Source organism: Neoarius graeffei, chromosome 19 (assembly GCF_027579695.1).
Source record: "Neoarius graeffei isolate fNeoGra1 chromosome 19, fNeoGra1.pri, whole genome shotgun sequence".
Classification (NCBI taxonomy): domain Eukaryota; kingdom Metazoa; phylum Chordata; class Actinopteri; order Siluriformes; family Ariidae; genus Neoarius; species Neoarius graeffei.
In genome coordinates, this window is record NC_083587.1 from 34,405,767 (window position 1) to 34,429,679 (window position 23,913).

Consider the following 23,913-nt stretch of genomic DNA (forward strand, 5'->3'; position numbering starts at 1 on the left):
GGCCTGATCCAGCGATGCCGGGTGATGGCACTGGACCCACTCCGCTGTTCCTTCGGTAACTCGGGCGATGAATTGTTCCAGCACCACCAGGTCAATGATTCCCTCGGTGTCATGGTTGTCGGCCCTCAGCCACCGCCGGCAGGCGTCCCGGAGTTGCTGGCCAAATGCGAATGGCCAGCTGACCTCCCCTAGGCACAGTGTGCGAAAGCGCTGCCGTTGTTGCTCCGGTGTGCGCCCCACATGCTGGAGGACGGCCCTGCGGAGGTCGGCATAGACCAGCCAGCTGTCGGCGGGGAGCTGTAGTGCGGCCAACTGCGCCTCGCCTGTTAGCAGGGGGAGGAGGCACGCCGCACGCTGTTCCACTGGCCAGCCCCACGCCTCTGCTGCCTGCTCAAAGAGAGCGAGGAAGGCCTCGGGATCGTCGTGTGGGCCCATCTTTGTTAGGGTGAGGTGGGGAGGGTCCGCGACGGTGGAGGTGGTGGACCCCGCTGACGCGAGTAGGTGCCAGAACGCCTGGTGATCTTCCTGCTGCGCCAGCACCAGGGCCTCGAACCTTTGCTCCTGCTCCTTCCGGAGGGCGACCAGCGCCTGGTGCTGGCTCTGTTGGACCGTGGCGAGGGCATGGATCAGGTCCTTGAAAGGGGAGGACTCCATGGGGCTGTTCTCCTCTGCGCTCCATTCCCGGGTTTCGGCACCACTGTAGGAATCTGAGCAGGTGGGTGGAGCACAGAAGCACGGCAGGCCAGAACTGAGTTCTCTCAAACTCTTTATTTTAGCTTTTCAGCTTTCACTTTACACTCTCCCAGTCACACGCATGCACACACACAAGCGTTCTGGTTGGGGAGAGAGCTCCCTTTCTCTGCTCTCTCTCTCCTTTTATAGGGCGTGGTCACTGGGGAAGACACACAAACACAGGTTAACTCACATCAGGTGCAGTGGTTCTGCCACTTACCTTCCCTGACTCCGCCCTCCATTCACAGACCGACGCTTGACCACGCCCCCGCTGTCACATTACTATTTTCTGAATTGTCGAACAATACTGAAGACATCAAAACGATGAAATAACACATGGAACATCTGAAATTTTGTGGTAAACAAAAGTGTTAAAGATATGTTTCATATTTTAGATTCTTCAAAGTAGCCACCGTTTACACTGACGATGCTTTGCACGCTATTGGCATCATCTTAACCAGCTTCATGAGGTAGTCACCTGGAACGCTTTTCAATTAACAGCTGTGCCTCGTCAAAAGTTAATTAGTGAAATTTCTTGCCTTCTTCATGCATTTGAGATCAAACAGTAAATAGTAAATTAAAAAAGAAAACCACAGTAAATAGTCCTATTCCACAAATGTAGTAATCCATATTATATCAAGAACCAAACTACTAAGTAAAGAGAAACGACATCCATCATTACTTTAAGACACGAAGTGTCTTTTATTTAATAAAAATAAAGAAAAAACATTGAATGGGAAGATGTGTCCAAATGTTTGGCCGCTACTGTACACTGGAATCCAATCTAATGCTGATCCAGGATCCAGGACTTTAAGCCAGTAGTGACCCTGTTACTCAGTTTTGGATCAGTGTATTACTAATACCTCTTTGAAAACAAAGACCAGGGTTGGACCTGGGTTATTTGACCAATGTTCAACCTTTTTTTTTTTTCAATTCAAACCAACTGAGTCAACATGGGTTAATCCCTGGTTATGACAATTCAGACAGGACCTGAGGTACAACCTAGGAGATACGCATAACAAGTAACTCGCAGGCTGGAAACGGATGAATATCTCACATTTCATGTGGTTTCTTTCCTTTCAACTGCATCATCTCTGAGCCTTTGTTTTATTTTCCTGCAGATCAGCACTTGCTGATTTAATAAACATGGTAAAATAATAATAAAGAAGATGTGCTAGAACAGGCGCATGCTTGATTTCAGCTGCAATGTTTTTGTCTCATGCACATACTTTAACTTTAGTGGAGAAAAAAAATTAGCACTTTTTTTTTTTAAAGATTTTTTTTGGGCTTTTTTCACCTTTATTGGATAGGACAGTGTAGAGACAGGAAATGAGCAGGAGAGAGAGAGATGGGGAGGGATCAGGAAATGACCTCGGGTCAGAATCGAACCCGGGTCCCTGGATTTATGGTATGGCGCCTTATCCACCTGAGCCATGACGCCCCCAAACTTAGCACTTTTAGTCTTGTTTAATGCATTCACAATAAAACTGCAGTAAAATCTGTAAGGTGGGGTTTACATTAGACCGTATCAGCGGATCATCAGATTAACGTTTTTAAAACGATTAGTGTGCACACAGCAACGCCAATACACGATTCGCGTGCACATAGCAACGCCAATACATGGATACGCTCGGCTCCGCAGGCATCCTGCGCTCCAAATCACTCCGCCCTGAACAGCGAGTGCCCTCTGGAGGGTGCGCACTCCGGCCCTGCGCAGCTCACAGAGCGCGCGAGTGGAGCACACAAGCAGTGATTTGGGACTGAGCCGCTGTGTGTGTGATCTCAGTGAATGTCGGGCATGCGCGTCACTTACCACTTGCAAGTGGAAGGATGGCAAGCCTAAAGACAATCATAACTACACAATGGGCAGTATTTGCATCAGTATTTGCAGTATTTTCATACTTTTATACTCTTTAATGAAAGGTGATACAAGGCGGAAGTCCGCCCCGTTTTTCAGCAGTCGCGTCACATGACCAACGCCAGCGAATCAGGAAGGTGGATGTCACAGTGACGTTGTCCAATGACGACGCCAGCTAGAGCTCAGCACAGCGTATCCGCGTATTCTCAATGTTTACACAGTACCGGACCAGACACGATCTAGATTGAATACGTGGACCCTGGCGGATTCCCGTTTCCCGGCGTTTCCAGGCGTTTTAATGTAAACGGACAGTGCATCCGCGAAGAAAACGAGACAGATACGGTCTAATGTAAACTTGGCCTAAGTTTGCACCTAAGAGTTCTCCTGTGTGTGCGTGTGTGTGTGTGTGTGTGTATTACATTTTATAGGTGCCTGCAGAACAAAGCACTGAAAGCACCGTTAGACGCTATTTGCAGGGGAGATTCATTTGTCCTGCCTCAGCTGTTAGCAACTCAGGTGAAGCCATTCACACTGAACTTGACCAACATCCAGCTGGGACAATTGCTGGGTTTCACGTGACGTCACATCCGCCTCATTAGTTATTCAAAACTTTAGCTGGTGGTCTACCAAAGCTCAGTTGACAAAGTGTTTGTATGGAGAAGGTGCATTACTTGCATGAAAAATGCCTTACGCTTGTGTTGTTTTAGGTTGGTCAAATTGATCAAACCATGAAACTGATAAAAGTTTCTTCAGGGTTCCCCGTGAACTAATAAAAAAGGGTGAACAAATAAATTACAGGATTTCACAAAAAGACATCGAGAAAGGTGGCTTTTGAACCTCTCACTGAAATCGAAGGGAGCTGAGTCAAAGCATGCTCAATAGGGCTGTAACGATATGCATATCGAAATCGAAATCGCGATACGCAGAGCCACGATCCGTATCGCGATACAAGAAGGCAGAATCGCGGTACACCCTTTCAAACTTCTCCTCAGCCCAAAAACAGAGGCGCTTCCAAACTTCAATTTATGAATACTTTACTTTTTATTTAAATTACATTTTAAACTTACTTAAATTACTTTTATTTTTTTATATCTATTAGTAAGTCGTTTTTTCGCCGACCTGCGACAATCTTCTGCGAGTCACGCAACGTCCACACTCGCCACTGGCAGAGCATTAATTTCTTTTAAGCGGTCGCCATTCTGGTTGCGACGCGGGGAGCGAATCTGTAAACAAGCAGCTCATTGGCTGGCTAGGTGTGCCACAAGCCAATCACAATCACTTGACCGGAAAGGCATGTCTGCTTGGGCGGAAGCCTTCTGCGGCAGTTACATTTTGACACGCGAGCAATGTTTCACCATAAAAATTCCCCATAATTTCCATCTGTTTTCCGCGATCACAGAAAATCATTGGCCCTATGAGAGTGAGACAGTGAGAGAGCCACCCCCCCCAAAAAAAATCTTAACGGATTTACACGATTTGGAAAAATGACTTTTTCAGAACCGAAAAAACCAGAGCTTCCGGCTCAACAGTATTATTTTGAGAAATAAAACAATCTTTGGATATACATTTGTTCATTTTTGCATACATATTACTCATTCTCTGCAGTGGTCTGAATTATTTGTTATTAAATAGTTAATGTAAGTAAGTAAATGTTAATAAGTCAAATTTACTACTTTAAAAAAAACATAAAAAAAAAAATCGTGGGCGTATCGAATCGTGGGTCAAAAATCGCGATACGAATCGAATTGTGAGTTGGGTGTATCGTTACAGCCCTAATGCTCAAGTTTGCAGTGATCCAGGTCAAGGTTTTTTAATTTGCCATTTGTGCATAAACCAACAGTTCAGACACATTGGAATTTTTGTGCAGGGCTCTCTCAGTCAACAGATTAGAAAATAAAACACTATAATAAAAATATTAACTATTGAAACACTGTACAATACGTTGGGGGGGGTCACTTGGTGAAAGGTTTGTATCTCCCTCTCAGCTATGTCCTTAGTGTTTTCCGAGTACTTTTCTTGCTATGTGTTATTTTACAGTACTTTAAGTCATGAAGCGCTAAAGTCCCCAGCTGCTTCTTTGTTTACTCCTCACAAAGTCCATATGCATGAAGGTTGCGACAAAATTCTTACCCAGCCATACAGTTACAATGCACCGTGATCACTTCTCCATCTTGTTTAACTAAGATCCAGGTCTTTAAAGGGGTTTCTGATGATCTTTGTGAATGATTTACCTGAGAGATAAGAGCCAACACAAGTGAGAATCAAGCAAACTGTTTGTTTACACTTCAACTTGCAGCGCTTCGTTGTAAAGATGCAAATGAAAAGCTTTAAAAAAAAAAAAACTTACACGGGCAAAAGCAATACAGGATTCATTCGGCAGCGACTTGATCCCGAGGTCCTTTACCCAGCCACATACAAAAAAGTTGTAAGCCTCCATACTCTTCCATGCTTTCATCTGTTTTGCGGTGTAGAAGGATGTCTGCAACGCCAGATAGTCCGAGATGTCAGGGAACTCGACTGAAGGGTCGTTTTCGAGATCGTATGACAAATCCTTCTTTCCCAGACTGTAGGGGTCGATTCCATTGCACATAGCAATCTTCTGAATATATCTAAAGCGAGCAGTGGCTTCTAGATTACGAGTATTCTCTGATAAGTTATCGCTAGTTGTTTGCACTATGGCAGCCGTTTAGACCACCAGCTATTTCACTTCCGGTAAAACCGCCAAGAAAAGTCATGTGACTGAAACCCAGCAATAGAGGCTTTGCACCATCACATGACCCCCATAGCAACAGTAATTATGCCGCCATGACAGGAGGCACATTTGTAGTGCATCATTCAGACAAGTTAGTTGTTATTGAAGAAGAAACCTTTATTTATCACATGCACACTTCAAGCACAGTGAAATTCATCCTCTGCCTTTAACCCATCTGAAGCAGTGAACACACACACTCAGAGCAGTGGGCAGCCACACCAGAGCACCCAGGGAGCAGTCAGGGGTTAGGTACCTTGCTCAAGGGCAGCTCAGCCCAAGGCCACCCCACGTCAACCTAACTACATGTCTTTGGATTGTGAGGGAAACCCACGCAGACACAGGGAGAACATGCAAACTCCACACAGAAAGGCCCTCGCCAGCCGCTGGGTTCGAACCCGGAACCTTCTTGGTGTGAGGCGACTGTGCTAACCACTATACCACCATGCCGCTGTGTTGACGCTCATGTTCACTTCTCTGTATAAGAATAAACATCTTGAACGGGATGTGAAGGTTTTGCTGCATTTTTGGATGTGCAAATTGTTTTGAATGAAACAAAGACATCAAATTTTTAATTTACCTAAAGTAATTAATCATCGGGGGGATAGAGAGATTTCTGAACGATGAAGGGAAAAATGGCTTGCAAACATTCGGTGGGACTTGGTGTAGAACAGAGAGGTCAAAAACCCTATGGTATGCTCATTTCATTTCCATGAAGGTAAGAATTAAATAATAATAATAATAATAATAATAATTTCAGAACTACAGCAAGATGTTTATTCTTATACAGAGAAGTGAACATGAGCGTCAACACAGCGGCTTGGCATCGCCTAACCTTCACCGAGACTTAAAAAGTGCATTTACATTTGGGGATCCTTCGGAATGCCTTGTGTGCGTGCTTGTGACCCAGTCATTATGAGACAAACTTGATGATTTGAGCACAATCAGCATGCTGAAGGTTTTAAGAAAAATGGTTTTAAAATGCAATGCAATTTAATGTGTATTAAGTGTAAATTCTAAGGTTTATGGAAGAATTTACATGTCATAATAACAAATAAAAGGACATAGTTGAGGCCAAAAGTTTACATACATCTAGGCTAAATGTATATTTCTACCAGACATTCAAACTCAATTTTTCACAACCGAACACATTTCTTGTTTCCATACATTTTTAAGCATATCTCCTGACAGAACTGGTGCTCAGTGAGGTTTGTGGGCCTGCTTGCTTAGACACTCTTTCAGTTCAGTCCACAAATTTTCTATGGTCTTCAGGTCAGGGCTTTGCATTAGCCAACATAATACATTCACTTTACTGTTTTTAAGTCATTTTGTTATATTTAGTTTTAATTTTATGGCTGTCTTGAGGTTTTGCTACATTATTTTTATATAATACTCATTACTCATGATACCACCTATTTTCTGAAGCAAAACACCCCCACAACATGATGCTTCTCAGTTAGGATGGTATTCTTTAGATAGAAACTCAATCTGGCTTGTACATACCTGATGCCTCCTACTCCTTTACTAGTTCCTTTATTGTTGTCTTGGGGTTCAGGTGAACTTTTTGGAAAAAAAAAGTAAAGTTCATTCATCCCTGGGAGCTAATTTGTGCTTCTTTCCTGAACAACACAGTTTCCATGTGGTCCCAAAATTTTGTTTGTATAAATGCTCAAAAGGGTTGTTTGTATAAATGCTCATGCTACCTTCCGTTGTTTGAAAATTAATCCTAAGGATCAGGACTTGGCTGAGTTTCTTGGATTTTCCCACAGTATCAAAAGCAACAAGAGTGCTCTGAGAGCACAATATCCCCCGGTGTCAACTATGCCATAACTCTGGTAAAATGTGACTGAATTGAACAAAATTGCAATATGCGTATTACCAACATATAACAAAGAGTTCTGTCAAGTTTCGTGAAATTGCTCCAAAAATAGTGAGAAATAGTGAGAGGAGTTGATTTCAGAAGGTGAGTATCCTTCCCGGGATGGACGGATGGACATCGCCACAACATAATCCCTCTTCAAGCCTTTTGGCCAGCGGGGACTAAAAACTTTTTGCCAAATTACATGAAATTCCTCCAAAAATTTTGAGGGAAGTTGATTTCAGAAAGCAAGCACACCTTGATGAAATTGCCAAAGTACAAGTTTGTTAATAATCAAGGGAATAGCTCTGGTAAAATTTGCCCAAATTAAACGAAATTTCAATATGCGTAGAACAGCCATATAACAAAGCCTTTTGCCAAGTTTGGTGAAATTCCTCCACAAATTGTGAGAGGAGTTGATTTCAGAAGAATGTACACTCTCATGAAATAGTCAAAGTACAAGTTATTTAATCAAGGGCTAAAACTCTGATAAAATTTTCACAAACAAAATTAAATCGCAATATGTGTATTACCGTCATATAACAAGGCCTCTTGCCAAACTTCGAGAAATTTGTCCAAAAATTGTGAGAGGAGTTGATGTCAGAAGGTAAGCACACCTTCATAAAATTGTGAAAGTACAAGGTTGTTAATCAAGGGCCACAACTTTGGTAAAATGTGACCGAATTGAACAAAATAATCTGCGTACTACCGACATATAACGATGCCTTTTGCCAAGTTTCCTCCAAAAATTGTGAGAGGAGTTGATTTCAGAAGGAAAACGCACGCTCATGAAACTGTCAAATTATAATTTTGTTAATCAAAGGCTGTAACTCTGGTAAAATGCAACCAAATTGAATGAAATTGCAATATGCATATTACTGATAACAAAGAATCTGGTCAAGTTTCGTGAGATTCCTCCAAAAATTGTGAGAGGAGTTGAGTTCAGAAGTTGAGTACCCTTTCCTGGGACGGATGGACGGAAACCACCATGACATAATCCCCCATCGGGCCTTTCGGCCAGCAAAGGATAAAAATGCACCATCTCTTTTTACAGACGTGTGTACTCCCAATTAACTCCTTATTATGACAATTATGAAAATTCTCAAAGTCATTACATCAATTTCTGGAATTTTCCAGACAATGTATGTGAACATTTTTGATCTCCTGGAATTCATAGATCATGAATTATAGCTGAAATAAATGTGTCTTTAATCAATTGTTTTAAAATTACCTTTGATGTAAACAACTGATATACCTGAAGGGAAAAAATACAGTAACATGAAATGTGTGGAATTGTGAAAAACTGAGATTGAGTATCTTTGAGACTGAGCCTGTGTATATATGTAAACGTTTCACTAGAATTTTAATATTAGGAAACAGAGTGGAAATATAACACGATGTGATTGTACCAGCTGGATGGATCTTCATCAAAATGTGCTAATTTTCAGATGATGTGGTGGCTGTGTATGGACAAAAATGTTACATTTATTTCTCTTGAATTTTAGTATTTTATTATGACAGTCTAAGGCTCAGTTCACACCAGCTATTAACATGCATCCTTGGCGATCAGATCACAAGTGGTCACCATTAAGTTCAGGCGTGAATGGGGTCAACTGTGGTCTGATCTTTCAAACCACATTTGGAGGTGGTCTGGGAAAATATGGTCACATCACATCTGCATTATGAATGCAAATGTATCTTGATACATCCTGGACAACAATGAAGGACCAATTAATTGACTGTGTCACTGCCCTAGCTGCAAAATATGTAATCATTGCGAGACTGGTTGCAAGTCACATTGACTGGTAGAGCTTGATGTGGCTAATGGATAAAGATGGTGCTATAGCAGCAAGCAGAAACCTGCTGCTTTTCATAGCTTAATTTGTTCTCTCATTCATTTCATCAGCTGAGCACCTCATTAAAAATTTTGAAACAGCCCATGATGGCACATGAAATAGGATCTGCAAGACATTCTGCCTAAAATATAAATTCATTGGAAGACTGACGCAATAAATGTGCAACAGCCTTTCTCCATTGGAAACAATGTACAACCCCAATCTCAAAAAAGTTGGGATACTGTGTAAAACGTAAATAAAAACAGAATCCAATGATTTGCAAATGTTTTTTGGCCTATAATCAATTTAATACAATACCAAGACAATATATTTAATGTTCAATCTAATCACCTTTTTTTTTTGGTAAATATACACTCATTCTGAATTTAATGCCTGAAACACATTCCAAAAAAGCTGGGACGAGGCATGTTTACCACTGTGTTACATCGTATTTTATTTTAACAACACTCAGTAAGGGGCGTAGTGGTGTAGTGGTTAGCGCTGTTGCCTCACAGCAAGAAGGGCCGGGTTCGAGCCCTGTGGCAGGCGAGGGCCTTTCTGTGCGGAGTTTGCATGTTCTCCCCGTGTCCACATGGGTTTCCTCCGGGTGCTCCGGTTTCCCCCACAGTCCAAAGACATGCAGGTTAGGTTAACTGGTGACTCTAAATTGACCGTAGGTGTGAATATGAGTGTGAATGGTTGTCTGTGTCTATGTGTCAGCCCTGTGATGACCTGGCGACTTGTCCAGGGTGTACCCCGCCTTTCGCCTATAGTCAGCTGGGATAGGCTCCAGCTTACCTGCGACCCTGTAGAACAGGATAAAGCGGCTGGAGATAATGAGATGAGAACACTCAGTAAGTGTTTGGCAACTTAGGACACTAATTGTTGAACTTTTGAACATTAAATTGTTTTCCAATCTTGCTTGACATACAATATACATATTTTATGCTTCATAATGCACCACACATTTTCAATGGGGACAGACAAGCCAGTTTAGCACCCACACTCTTTTACTAAGCCATGCTGTTGTAACACGTGCAGAATGTGGCTCGGCATTATCTTCCTGGAATAAGCAGGGATGTCCATTAAGTATTTAAAAAGGTACCTTTCAGCATTAAAGGTGCATTCACAGATGTGCAAATTTCCCATGCCATGGACATTAACACACCCCCATATCATCACAGATGCTGGCTTTTGAACTTTGTGCTGATAATCTAGATACTCTTTTTTCCTTTTTAGCCCAGAGGACACTATCAATACGTTTACATGCACATCCAAATCGAGCTGCTGTCGGTAATCGAGCTAAGGGTCCCAGCAGGGGTGCCAGAGAAATCCAATCCTACATGCACACAAGGAAATCGAGCTATTGTGTGAGGTACATTGTGCACCCGAGCCACAGGTGGCGCTACACGCCCCATCATGTTGGTACACTTCCGGTTGTCATCATGAAGAAGAGCTATTCAAGAGTATAAACAAAGTTATCAGTTCCGTGTTCACAAGAAGAGTGTTTGTAGTTTGTATGTACGAACAGAAGTGTTCCTAATAAAATGGCCACTAAGTTGAAGTTGATCTGTAATGGTAACTGTTAGCCTGCTAACATGCTAATAACTTACCAACTAATTGGAAATGTGTGCGTACATGCCCAGACACAAGTGTTCCTAATAAAATGGTGGCTAAGGTGAAGTGTCATGCCGACCGAGGCTGGTTTTTTTTTTTCGACCGAGGCTCTTTGTGTTTCCTGCTTGTGGTCTCGTCACTTCCGGAAGGGGCAGTGCTGAAGTAAGCAGCTCGACTACGTAGCTCGATAGGGTTTACATGCACTTAGTAGCTCGGCAAAAATCGCATAATCTAGGTCGCGTAGCTCGATTGCGAGAAATCAAGTTCGCTTCAATTTCAGCCGAGCTAAGGTGTTTCCATGCCATTTAGAACTGCGATTTCAGTCGAGCAACGGCAGAAATTCGCTTTTCTCTATGTGCATGTAAACGCACTCAATGTCTATGATTTAAAAAAAAAAATTGAAATGTGGACTCGTCAGGCACGTTTCTACTTTGTGTCAATCGATCTCAGATGACCCCGGGCCCAAAGAATTCAGCAGCATTTCTTGATGTTGATACATGGCTTTTGCCTTGCATGGTAGATGCAATGATGAACTGTGTTTACTGACAATGGTTTTCTGAAGTGTTCTTGAGCCCATATAGTAATATCCTGTTGTACAATCATGTTGAATTTTAATGCAGTGCTGCCTGAGGGACCGAAGGTCAGAGGTGTTCAAGGTTGGTTTTTTGGCCTTGTGGCTTACACGCAGAGATTTCTTTGGATTCTTTGAAACTTTTCATATTATGGATTGTTGATGGGGAAATTCATAAGTTCATTGTAATTGTACACTGAGGAACATTGTTCTTAAACTTTTGGACTGTTTGCTCACACAGTTTCTCACAAACTGGTGAATCTTGCCCCGTCCTTGCTTGTGAATGACCTAAGCTTTTCTAATTATCAATTAACCTGTTTACCTGTAGAATGCGCCAAGCAAGGTGGCACGGTAGTGTAGTGGTTAGCACTGTCGCCTCACAGCAAGAAGGTTCTGGGTTCAAGCCCAGTGGCTGATGGGGGGGGGGCTTTCTGTGTGGAGTTTGCATGTTCTCCCTGTGTCTGCTTGGGTTTGCTCCAGTTTCTCCCAAAGACATGCAGGTTAGGCTAATCATGTGGCTCTAAATTGACCATAGGTTTGACTGATTGTGTCTATGTGTCAGCCCTGCGATTGTCCAGGGTGTACCCTGCTTCTTGTCAATAGTCAGCTGGGATAGGCTCCAGCTTGCCTGTGACCCTGCACAGGATAAGCAGTTACGGATAATGGATGGACCTTCCAAGCAAGTGTTTTTTGAGCATTCCACAACTTTCCCAGTCTTTTGTTGCCCTGTCCCAACTTTTTGGAATGTGCTGTAGATATCAAATTCAGAATGAGTGTATATTTGTAAAATACAGTAAAGTTTATCAGTTTGAAATATCTTGTCTTTGTATTGTATCCAATTAAATATAGATTGAAAAGGATTTGCAAATCAGGATTTGCATTCATTTTTTAAATTATTATTTATTTTATTTTTTAAAAATGTTTTACACAGCATTCCAACTTTTTTGGAATTGAGGTTGAGGTCACATTGCTCCTGTAGAGGATGGCCCCATATGGACAGTCAAAAGTTGCACTTGGAAGTTAGCTCTGGACACTTACAGTGTTGCTATTATGGCTGAGGCTCCAATTAACATAACTTTAGGACTGCAGTTGTGATTAACAATCTTGCACTCAAGTTTCCATCAATCTAAGTCTAAAGTCCTTCCCGCACCGTATGGCGCATTAGGTGGCACCGATCTCCATTTCTGTAGCCCTCGGCCTCTCGCCTATTACATAGCTAGGGTTACAGTGGGGGGCTGGTCCTCTGGTAACCACGAAAGTTTGAACAGGTGATAATTTCAACAAAACAAGCTTCATGTTAAAACTGTAATGAATTTTCTGGTTACACAGTTGTACTTTGTGACTATATAGGACACAATTATAGAAGCAAGTTATTTATAATTACGGCAGGGATGGGCAACTGGCGGCCCGCGGGCCGCATGCGGCCCGCCTCCTTACTCAGTGCGGCCCGTAGATCATTTATTAATTATCAGGAAAAAAATTAACCATGGCCTTTGTTTTTTTTACAGTTGTAATTACACTGTTGACCGATAGAGGGCGCTTCCTATGCAAACAATATCGGGGCCCTGGGCCTTACCCCCTTCAACGAGGAAGAGCGACAAGAGAGAGTGCAAAAAAAAGACAACTCGATCAAGAAAACCATACCTTTCAGTCAAGATGGGAAGCAGATTATCTCTTCATAGAATCCATGTGTCTGGTTTGCTTAGAAGCCATAGCAGTCATGAAAGATTTCAACTTAAATTGCCACTACAACACCTTGCACAAAGTTAAATATGAGAAGTACACTGGAGCTGCAAGGGCCGCTGTCGTAGCCGACCTCAAATCAAAAGTAAACCAACAACAGAGCCACAACTACACAGGAATCAGCACTCAAAGCTGCTTATGCTGTTTCACTTGAGCTTGCCAAAGCAAAGAAGCCATTGTCAAATGGGGAAATTGTCAAGGTGTGCGCCGTGGAAATGGCCAAAGCTTTTGGTGACGATAAGATGGTTAAACACTTTGAAACGGTCTCTTTGTCCTGACGCACAGTGATGCACAGAATTTTTGACATTCACGATCATGTCGAAATTAAGCTGAGAAAAGTCATGCATGACTGCAAGTACTTCTCCTTGGCTTTGGATGAGAGTACAGATGTGATGGATGTCAGCCAGCTACTGATTTTTATGAGAACTATTGACAGTTCATTTGAAGTGCACGAGGAGCTATTAAAATTGGTTTCTCTGCATGATACGACTAAGGGCACCGATATATTCAACACCGTTGACAGTGTTGCAAGTGGATATGGTGGCTTTGACAAGCTGTCAACTGTTGTTACGGATGGTGCACCCGCGATGCAGGGAAGACGTTTCGCAGGGCTCCTCCGACAGAGCGGGGTAAACTACCCTATACTGCACTGTATCATACATCAGGTGAGTAGCCTCATATTAACTGTGAGATGTAGGCCTGAGTTTGACATGGCAGGACAAAAATATTTTTTTAACATGCCATGCATTTTATCTTTCCAGGAAGCCCTCTGCGCGAAGACACTGAACTTTAGCCATGTTATGGATTTAGTGACCAAAGTAACAAATCTCATCAGAGGGGGGAACAGGTCCCTTTGTCACAGGAGGTTCATTGCCTTTTTGGATGAAGTGGACGCCGCGTATGGGGATTTACAAATGCACACTGAGATCAGATGGATGAGTCGAAGGAAGTGTCTGGAGCGTTTTTTTTGCGCTGCGCTCTGAACTACCAGTGTTCTTGGAGAACAGTGTTAGTGGTGATACAAGCACCTACTGCAGAAAACTCAAAGACACACAGTTTATTTGCGACATGGCCTTTCTGACAGACATCACCTCGCATCTCAACCACCTTAACACACGCTTGCAGGGGAGAGACCAAACTGTTTGCGATCTGTATGCACACATAACCGCATTCCAGTGTAAACTCGACCTGTTCATAGGATTTTCTTCCCATCGTCCAAATTTGGTACACTTTCCCGCTTGTGAGGAGATGCGAAAAGATAACCCCAGGTGCGAGAAACTACTTCAGAAGTATAGGGCCAACATCGAAAAATTGCAGGAGCAGTTTAACGATCGTTTCCAAGATTTTCATGTGATGAAACCACGAATTATGCTATTCACGGACCCCGTCTCTGCTGCTGTCAGCGAGCAACCATCAGAACTGTAGCTCGAACTCTGCGAGTTGCAGTCAGATCCGTATTTTCAAGCAAAGCGCAATGAGAGGGGAATTTCATTTTGGAGACTGCTACCAGAGGCACGTTTTCCACTCCTCAGAGATTTTGCTCTGTCAATGGCCAGCATGTTTGGGAGCACTTACATTTGTGAGAGCAGCTTTTCAACAATGAAGCACATTAAGTCAAAAGAGAGGAACAGATTCACGGATGATTTGATGCGGATTGGATACACAAAAATTGACATTGATATCCAGTCTATTGTGCGCCAGCAGGCAAAACCATAAGTATCTCATTAAGTTGCACTTAATGTTGGGCCGCTGTTTTTTTAGTTTTGTGCCTCACTGAATGTGAGCCCTTTGCACTTTAAACAAACTTGTGTTTGTCGTTTAACAAGACGAGCATTATGTTAAAAATGCATTTCAGTGTGGAAAATATTAAATAAATGTATGTTGGTTCAATAAACATACAGACATAAGAATATATAAATATTTTGTTCTTATTTAAAATTATTTTGTAACTTCTCTCATATCTGATTAGTTGAAGTGCGCAGTCATGTGGCCCTCTGATGGTGGTGATGAAAAATTGTGGCCCTCTTTATCATGCAAGTTGCCCATCCCTGAATTACGGTATCTGCTATCACCCAGATGAGGATGGGTTCCCTTTGGAGTCTGGTTCCTCTCAAGGTTTCTTCCTCATGTTGTCTGAGGGAGTTTTTCCTACCACTGTCGCCACAGGCTTGCTCATCAGGGATAAATAAGTTTATTAGGGATAAAATTAACTCATGTTTAAAGCCTTTAATTTTCTGTAAAGCTGCTTTGCGATAATGTCTGTGGTTAAAAGCGCTATATAAACAAACTTGACGTGACTTGACTCCGATCCCAAGTGGTCACTAGGAGATGCATTCATGATAGCAGGTGTGAATGGCTATGCTTCTTGCCTGTCCGCTTGTGATCCAGTCACTCAGGATGCACGTTAATGTCAGGTGTGAACAGGGCCTAAGAGAAGACATATAAATTCCCATTATCATAATTGTCAGTTCTAGCTGTAGTGCCTTGCCTTAAGCACTGAATGGCTAATCATCTCCTGTCAGCACTCATAGATAAATGTAAGCTCTAAGTGAAACTAATTTTAAGGGCCAAGCACTGAACGTGCATAGGCACTCTGTTGTACTTCTATTTTTCCCCTCTTCTTCCACATGGGACTCTGTGGCTGCCCATAGAATGCTTTGTATGCTTTTTATGAAATTTGACACAGTGATAAAGGACAGTCTTGGCTCCATATGCAGCATTGTTTGTGCATATTTGCAGTAATAACTCCACAATGCAACATTGGGTCATGCCAAGTTTAGTGCATACTATAATGTTAATTTCCACCATATTGGATTTTCCACCATTTTCCCCACTTTTTGTGCTACAAATTTGTGCTACAACTCCAACTAAAAAACAAAACAAAACCCACATTGTTTTTCATATTTTTATATGCAGGATGGATCATCCATATTCTGCAAATGAATTTGCCAAGTAGGAAGTGAGGGCATAGCTTGACAATGGTATAACATACAGACAACTTTGTAAGTCACAAATCAAATGATTCTTCATTTCTGATTCACTGCATGAGAACAAAACACATACAGTATGTTTATTAATATGACCTGATGTTAAATAAACACATTTGCAAATTGGGAGGGCTACTGAAAATGGTATGTGGAGCAATATCCCAACAATTGTTTGAAATATATATATATATATATATATATATATATATATATATATATATATATACACACACACACACAGTCTTCTTCTGGTTGCTCCCGATTAGGGGTTGCCACAGAGGATCTTTCGTCTCCATTGCTCCCTGTCTTCCGCATCCTTCTCTACCACACCTGCCACTTTTCATGTCCTCTCTCACCACATCCATGTATCTCCTCTTTGGCCTTCCTCGTTTTCATTTGCCTGGCAGATCCATCCTCAACATTCTCCTTCCAACATGCTCTGCATCTCTTCTCAGGATGTGCCCATACCATCTCAGTCTCATCTCTCTTAGCTTAATTCCCAAGCTCTCCACATGTGCTGTCCCTCTGATGTGCTCGTTCCTTATCCTGTCCAACCTTGTCACTCCCATCGCAAACCTTAACATCCTCAACTCTGCCACCTCCGACTTTGCCTCCTGTCTCTTCATTAAGGGTACGGTGTCCAATCCGTACATCACAGCTGGTCTCACTACTATCTTATACAGCTTACCTTTCACTTTTGCTGGGACTTTCCTATCACAAATGACTCCCGAAATCCTTCTCCAACTGCTCCACCCTGCCTGCACTCTCTTTCTCACCTCACTATCGCAGCCCCCATTTTCCTGCACAGTTGACCCCAGGTACTTGAATTCACCAACTTTCTTTACGTCTACTCCTTACATCTTCACTACACTCTCATCCCCATTCTCATTGATGCACAAGTATTCTGTTTTGCTACTGCTCACCTTCATTCCTCTTCGTTCCAATGCATACCTCCATCTCTCCAAACCCAACTCAACCTCCTTTCTACTTTCACCACATATCACAATATCATCCGCAAACATCATGTTCCATGGTGACTCTTGCCTCACTTCGTCCGTCAAGCTATCCATCACTATGGCAAACAAAAAAGGACTCAAAGCAGATCCTTGATGGAGTCCCACCTTCACCTTGAACCATTCATTCGTTCCAACTGCACAGCTCACTGCTGTTTCACTGTTCTCATACATGTCTTGCACCACTCTAATACACTTCTCATTCACTGTACTCTTTCTCATACAATACCATAACTCATCTCTTGGCACTCTATCGTATGCCTTCTCCAGGTCTACAAACACACAATGTAGCTTTCTCTGGCCTTCTCTGTACTTCTCCATTAACATTCTTAAAGCAAAAATTGCATCTGATGTGCTCTTCCTTGGCATAAACCCATACTGCTGTTCACAGATTGATACCTTTCTTCTCAATCTCGCCTCCAATACCCTTTCCCATAGCTTCATGGTGTAACTCATCAATTGTATTCCTCTGTAATTACTGCAGCTCTGTACATCTCCCTTATTCTTGTATATTGGGACTAGCACACTCTTTCTCCATTAATTTGGCATCTTCTCATTCTCTAGGATCTTATTAAACAATCTCATTAGGAACTCCACAGCTGTCTCACCCAAACATCTCCAAGCCTCAATCGGGATACCACCTGGTCCGACTGCTTTCCCAGTCTTCATTCTTTTCATGGCTGCCCGCACCTCATCCTTACTAACCAACTCTGCTTCCTGATTTGCTGTCTCCAATGAATCTGACCTTTTCTCTCTTGGATTCTCCTCATTTAATAAGTCCTCAAAGTACTCTTTCCACCTTCTTAATACACTCTCTTTGTTTGCCAGCACATTTCCATTTACATCTTTCATCACTCTTACCTGCTGTACATCCCTCGCTTCCCTGTTTCTCTGCCTAGCTAGTCTGTACAGGTCTTTCTCTTCTTCTTTGGTCTCCAAGTCTTTCGTACAACTCCTGGTATGCATCTGCTTTCGCCTTGGCTACCGCTCTTTTTGCCTTCTGTCTCGTCTCTCTGTATAACCGCCTGCTTTCCTGGTCTCTCTACTCATCCCAATTCTTCTTTGCTAGCCTCTTCTCTTTTATAATTTCCTGCACTTCTTTGTTCCACCACCATGTCTCCTTGTCTTCCTTCTTTCTTCCCGATGACCACCCTAGCACTTTCCTTGCTGCCTCTCTTACTAGTACAGCAGTAGTATTTCAATCTTCTGGCAGACTTCCATGGCCACTCAATGCTCGTCTCATTTCTTCCCTAAACTCCTTCTGATGTTCAACCTCTTTTAGTTTCCACCACTTAATCTTCGGCTCCACTATTTCACGCTTCCTCTTTTTCACTTTCAAGCTCATCCTGCACACGACCACTTGATGTTGTCTAGCTATACTCTCCCCTGCCATCACTTTACAGTCTCCAATCTCCTTCAGGTTACCCCTTCTGCAGAGTATGTAGTCCACCTGTGTAGATCTTCCTCCCCTCTTAAACGTCACCCTGTGCTGCTCTTTCTTCTCGAAGTATGTATTGACTATTGCCAAATCCATCCTCTTTGAAAAATCAACCACCATTTGCCCTTCCACATTTCCCTCTCTTACACCATATCTGCCCATCACGTCCTCATCTCCTCTGTTTCCCTCGCCAACATGTCCATTGAAATCTGCTCCTATCAGCACGCGCTCCTCCCTCGGTATACTTTCTACCACTTCATCCATATTTTCCCAGAAAGGCTCTTTCTCTTCATTCTCACATCCAATCTGTGGGGCATACACACACACAACATTGATTACCACTCCTTGAATCTCCAACTTCATGCCTATCACTCTATCTGACACCCTCTTCACATCAATCACACTGTTGACCAACTCTCCCCTCAAAACAATATCAATACCATTTCTCTTCCCATAGACTCCATAATAAAACAACTTGCATCTATCTCCAGTGTTCTTGGCCTTGCTTCCTTTCCACCTCGTCTCCTGCACACACAGAATGTCCAACTTCCTTCTTTCCATCATACCTGCTAACTCTCTCGCTCTGCCAATGTTTCCACATTCAGTGTTCTTACCCTCAATTCTAAGCTCCTTCCCTTCCATCTTTCACACTCTCTTAACACATCTCCCCTCTCTTTCTCCTTCTCCGTTTTGGCACAACAGTAGCACACTTTCCACTGGCACCCTGTTGACCAACAGTACCAGAGGCAGTCGTTGTTAACCCGGGCCCCGACCGATCCGGTATGGTATTTCTCTTTTCATTCCGCATGTTAGATTTGGCACTTTTATGCCGGATGCCCTTCCTGATGCAACCCTCTCCAATTTATCCGGGCTTGGGACTGGCACCAAGAGTATTTTATATATATAAAATCACCTTAGAAAAACGCAGAACTGCAAATTGGCCTAGTAGTTAGTGTGTCCGCCTCTCAACTGAGAGATTCCAAGTTCTACTTGTGGTCAGGTCATACCAAGGACCATCATAAAAATGGTACCTACTACCATCTGGCAAGGCTCGCTGCAATATAGATGCGAGTGGGTAAGTCAAACTCTCACAGTTACTAGAGGACTAGCCCCCCACTGTAGCCCTAGCTATATGGGTGAGAGGCCAAGGGCTATCAAAACGGAGATCGGCGCTGCACCCATATGCCTTAAAGGGTTGTTTAGTACTGGGACAGGAGACTGCCTAGGAAGACCATATTCTGGAGTGAGAGGGACGTTGACTTTGACTGATTTAGAAACAAGCACGGATCCTAATGGTCCCAATGGCTTCTGTCTTGTTAACGAGTGTTTGACCCCTTAATTTGTGCTTGTAGCTATATTTGGTCTTGTTTTTAATCATATCAGTGGTTTCTGACAAAACTGAAACTGTGCTATGAATTACTAGAATGGTTCCCCAATCAAATAGTCTAATTTGCAGACCTATGTAGTGTGTCACTGATGAGGACAGAAATCTGTGGTTGGCATATGGGTGTCCAGATCCGTCCATTACCCATGAAAATGTTTTATGGTACTGCTTGTTCTAGTGTATCTAATGAGTCTGTTTCAGTGATTGGGTCTGGATGTGTGCGATAAGTGACCGAAGGAAGAATGCCAGAACTGAGACTGTGAGAAGCTGTGAACTCTGAGTCAACTGCTAACAGTCTGCCATCAACAATATTTTCAGAGTGCGTAAAAAGAAATGGGAAATTAATTGTTTGTGGTTATCAGTCTCATGAGAGTTGATGCTAACTGTCTGTGACAGATTTCAAATTTCTTATAAATTAAATATAGCTGAGATCTTCCCAGTAAAATTCATGTCAAGAAAAAAAATGTTCTATTCAGTCACAAATTTATGAACATTTGGGTCTGAATGACATGACTACCAATGGCTGCTAATCCAAGGCCTGATCAAAAATGAAGGAATATTCTTCATATCTTTGACAATATTATGGAGGCAAATGGAAAGAACATTATGAAAAGCAGTCAGGCCCATATGATAACCATGGACCACATGGTGAACAAGGATAGTTGATTAATAAATTGGATGTCTGCTAATGTTCAATTCATTTCTATTTGTAAAACACTTTTAACAATGTATATTGTCACAAATCTGGATATAAATGTTTTATTTTAATTGATCCCAAATGAGCAAGCCAGAGGTAACGGTGGCAAGGAAAATTTCCCTGAGATGACAAGAGGAACATTGAGGGGAACCAGACTTAAAAGGGAACCCATCCTCATCTGGGTTTCATGGATTAGTGTAAATATAAGTCATTCCATTTCCATGACTGTATACTATAAAATCAAGCACTGCTAAGAGTATTAAAAGAAACACAAGTATGAGCAATATGCGTCTTTAAGTTTTAGAGTCTTTAAGTTTCTTGTATAAAACTGAAATTTATCAACAACTCCATGATTGAACAGTGTGATAGCATCTACAGTAAACACAGCTTCAAAGTTCACAGGGCCATCTTCAAAGTTCATCTTAGTGTACAGGTGATACACGGAAGAGCTATTTTCATCTTAACAGCTCATTTAAAATTAGTTTTGATCTTAAAATGTTAAATACTTTGTCATATTTTAGTAATTTGGCTATTATTAGTTATAAGTAATGTTAAACTGAATTTGATGTTAAACTGAAAAATTTTAGTCTTTTATTTCTGCAACTTTCCCCAAAAGGCTGTATTTCAGTTTGCAAAATGCAAACACAATAATATCCTAAGTTTTAATTATTTCTGAAGTTGAACTCCAGATAATTTTACCAAAACACATTGGCATTACAGATTTACCAAAGCCTTTCCTTTTCTCATGTATGCCTTGGCTAAATGAAAGTTTTGCCGTGTCTGAAACACAGCTGGGGCAGCATGGTGGTGTAGTGGTTAGCACTGTCGCCTCACAGTAAGAAGGTCCTGGGTTTGAACCTTGTGACTGACTGGGGCCTTTCTGCGTGTTCTCCCCGTGTGGGTTTCATCTGGGTGCTCTGGTTTCCTTTTATAGTCAAAAGACATGCAGATTAGGTCAACTGGCTACTCTAAAATTGCCTGTAAGTGTCAATGGTTGTTCGTTTCTGTGTTGGCCCTAACAAGGAATCTGGAGTAATTCCAGTACATAAAAGGCAAAGGCACAGGCCTAAGCTGAACATCCATGATCACCGATTCCTCAGATGGCACTGCATCCAGAACCATCATTCTTCTGTAGCTGATATAACCACATGGGCTTGGGAGTATTTTGGTAAACCTTTGTCAAGTACTGCAATATGGAGTTATATCCACAAATGTCAGTTAAAACGTTACTGTGCAAAAAGGAAGGGTTATATTAACTGTGTTCAGAAGTACCGTTGACTTCTCTAGGCTCGGAGGCATCTGGGATGGACCATCACTCAATGGAAACATGTATTGTGGTCCGAAAAATCAGTATTCCAGGTCTTTTATGTAAGAAATGGACGCCGTGTGCTCTGGACCAAAGTTAAAAAAGGAACATCCAGACCATTACCAGCAACAAGTCCAAAAGCCAGGGTCTATTATGGTCTAGGGTTGTGTCAGTGCCCTTGGCAAAGATTCCTCCACTTCCGTGATGGCAGCATTAATACAGAAAAGTACATTGAGATTTTGGAGCACCATAATGCCTTCAAAATTGCATCTTTTCCAGGGATATTTCAACAAGAATGTGGCAAAACCACATTCTGTACACATTACAAAGGCATGGCTGTGGAAGGAGAGAGTGCCTGTCCCCTCTGTCCCCAATGGAGAACAGTTTATTTTTGAGACATTGGACATTTCTGGATTGGAAATCGTTTTTGATTGATCTTAGGAAATATTCTAATAATTTGAGATCCTGGATTTCTGATTTTCATGAGCTATAATCCATAATCATAAAAATTAATCAAAAAAGGCTTGAATTTTTTCACTTTACATGTAATGAATATAGAATATATGAAAGTTTTCCTTTTTGAATTAAATTATGGAAAAAAGAACTTTTTCCACAATATTCTAATTTTTTGAGATGCACTAGTGTGTGTGTGTGTGTGTGTGTGTGTGTGTGCACGCATGAATGGGCCCTCACCTCCTCTTCTGTTCAGTTTGGCATATCCAGCAGCATATCCAGTGGTGAAAACAGATGAACCACTGAAGGCACTGTGGGAAAGGGGTGTGGCTAGTGCTTCATCACACTTGTCTGTAGAAAACAGAAAAAAAAAACCAAATCACATCCTTTATCCTCAATACACTGATGTCAACTTTCATTACAATGTCTTGCCTTTTAATTTTAAATGTTTCATCATCTACAAGTATTTTAGGTTCAAATACTGGACCACTCTCCACTGTCCAGAGATGTGAAAAATAATCAGAAATGTCAAAATTAGCATTAGACTTGTCGCTTCCAAACCTTTTAACAAAGAGCAGTTCTTCCAAACCAACATTCATTAACAAAGAAACACAAAGCTAATAGTCAGATACATTTTGCAATTTCCAAGTTTTTTTTTTTTTTATTGATGCTTTTCCAAAATGTCACATCAGACCACAGACACAATAACCTGAAGCAAATCCATGATTATTTTTCAATCATAATTCAAAACAGGCTGAGATCAAAATCAGAACAGAAACAGACCTACTGAAATGAGGAAACAGGTGTGCAAACAATATACTCAAGATTTCAGAAGACCACCAAAAGCCTATTAAAGAAGAAGAAGCCTTTATTTGTCACACGTACACTCAAGCACAGACTTAAGCACACAGTGAAATTTAACCACTGCATTTAACCCATCTGAAGCAGTGAACACACACGTGAGCAATGAGCAGTTGGGGTTTAGGTGCCTTGCTCAAGGGCACTTCAGCCCAAACTCAGGCCATGGGTGCCCCATGTTAACCTAACCACATGCCTTTGAACTGTGGGGGAAACCAGAGCACCCAGAGGAAACCCACGCAGACACAGGGAGACCATGCAAACTCCACACAGAAAGGCCTCTGTTGACCGCTGGGCTCAAACCCAGAACCTTCTTGCTGTGAGGCGACAGTGTTAGCCACTACACCACCATACTGCCGGGAAAACACAGCAGACACAGGTGAGAACAACATTCTCACCTGGGCATGACCAGAAAGGTGCTAGGGCAAGAGTGTAAGAGGTAGCAAAAGTGTGAAAGGAGACCATCTTGCACAGTTGTTAATGCATACTGAGAAATTAAGCAGCATTTTGGGGTTCTGTGTGGGTTTCCTTTTGGTTCTCTATTTTCCTTCCACCTCTCATAAACATACTGGTAGGTGGATTAGTGACTCTAAATTGCTCCTAGGTAGAAATAAGTGTGCTAATATGTCTGTGCCTTGCAATGAACTGTGGTATACAATCTCAGGTGCCTTGCTGTCTTATGGCCAATGTTCCCAGGCTCTAGATCCACCATGACCCTGACCAGGCTAAAACTGTTTCCCTGATGTATATACAACACACAATGTAAAAGAGACACCAGTACAGGGACAAAAGCATCAACCTGGTAGAGTTCAAA

General features: G+C 42.1%; 1 protein-coding gene across 1 annotated transcript in view; it reads right to left on the reverse strand.

The window, feature by feature from the left end:
• LOC132867605 (contactin-associated protein-like 2) overlaps positions 1-23,564 on the reverse strand; it is a 386,791-nt gene extending 363,227 nt beyond the window's left edge. Inside the window, exons 1-2 of the mRNA XM_060900588.1 lie at positions 23,498-23,564; positions 22,482-22,592 (exon numbers count right to left, since the gene is read on the reverse strand). Of these exons, the coding sequence (XP_060756571.1) occupies positions 22,482-22,592; positions 23,498-23,564 (178 nt within the window). The remainder of the gene's footprint in view (positions 1-22,481; positions 22,593-23,497) is intronic.
• Positions 23,565-23,913: the final 349 nt, after the last annotated feature.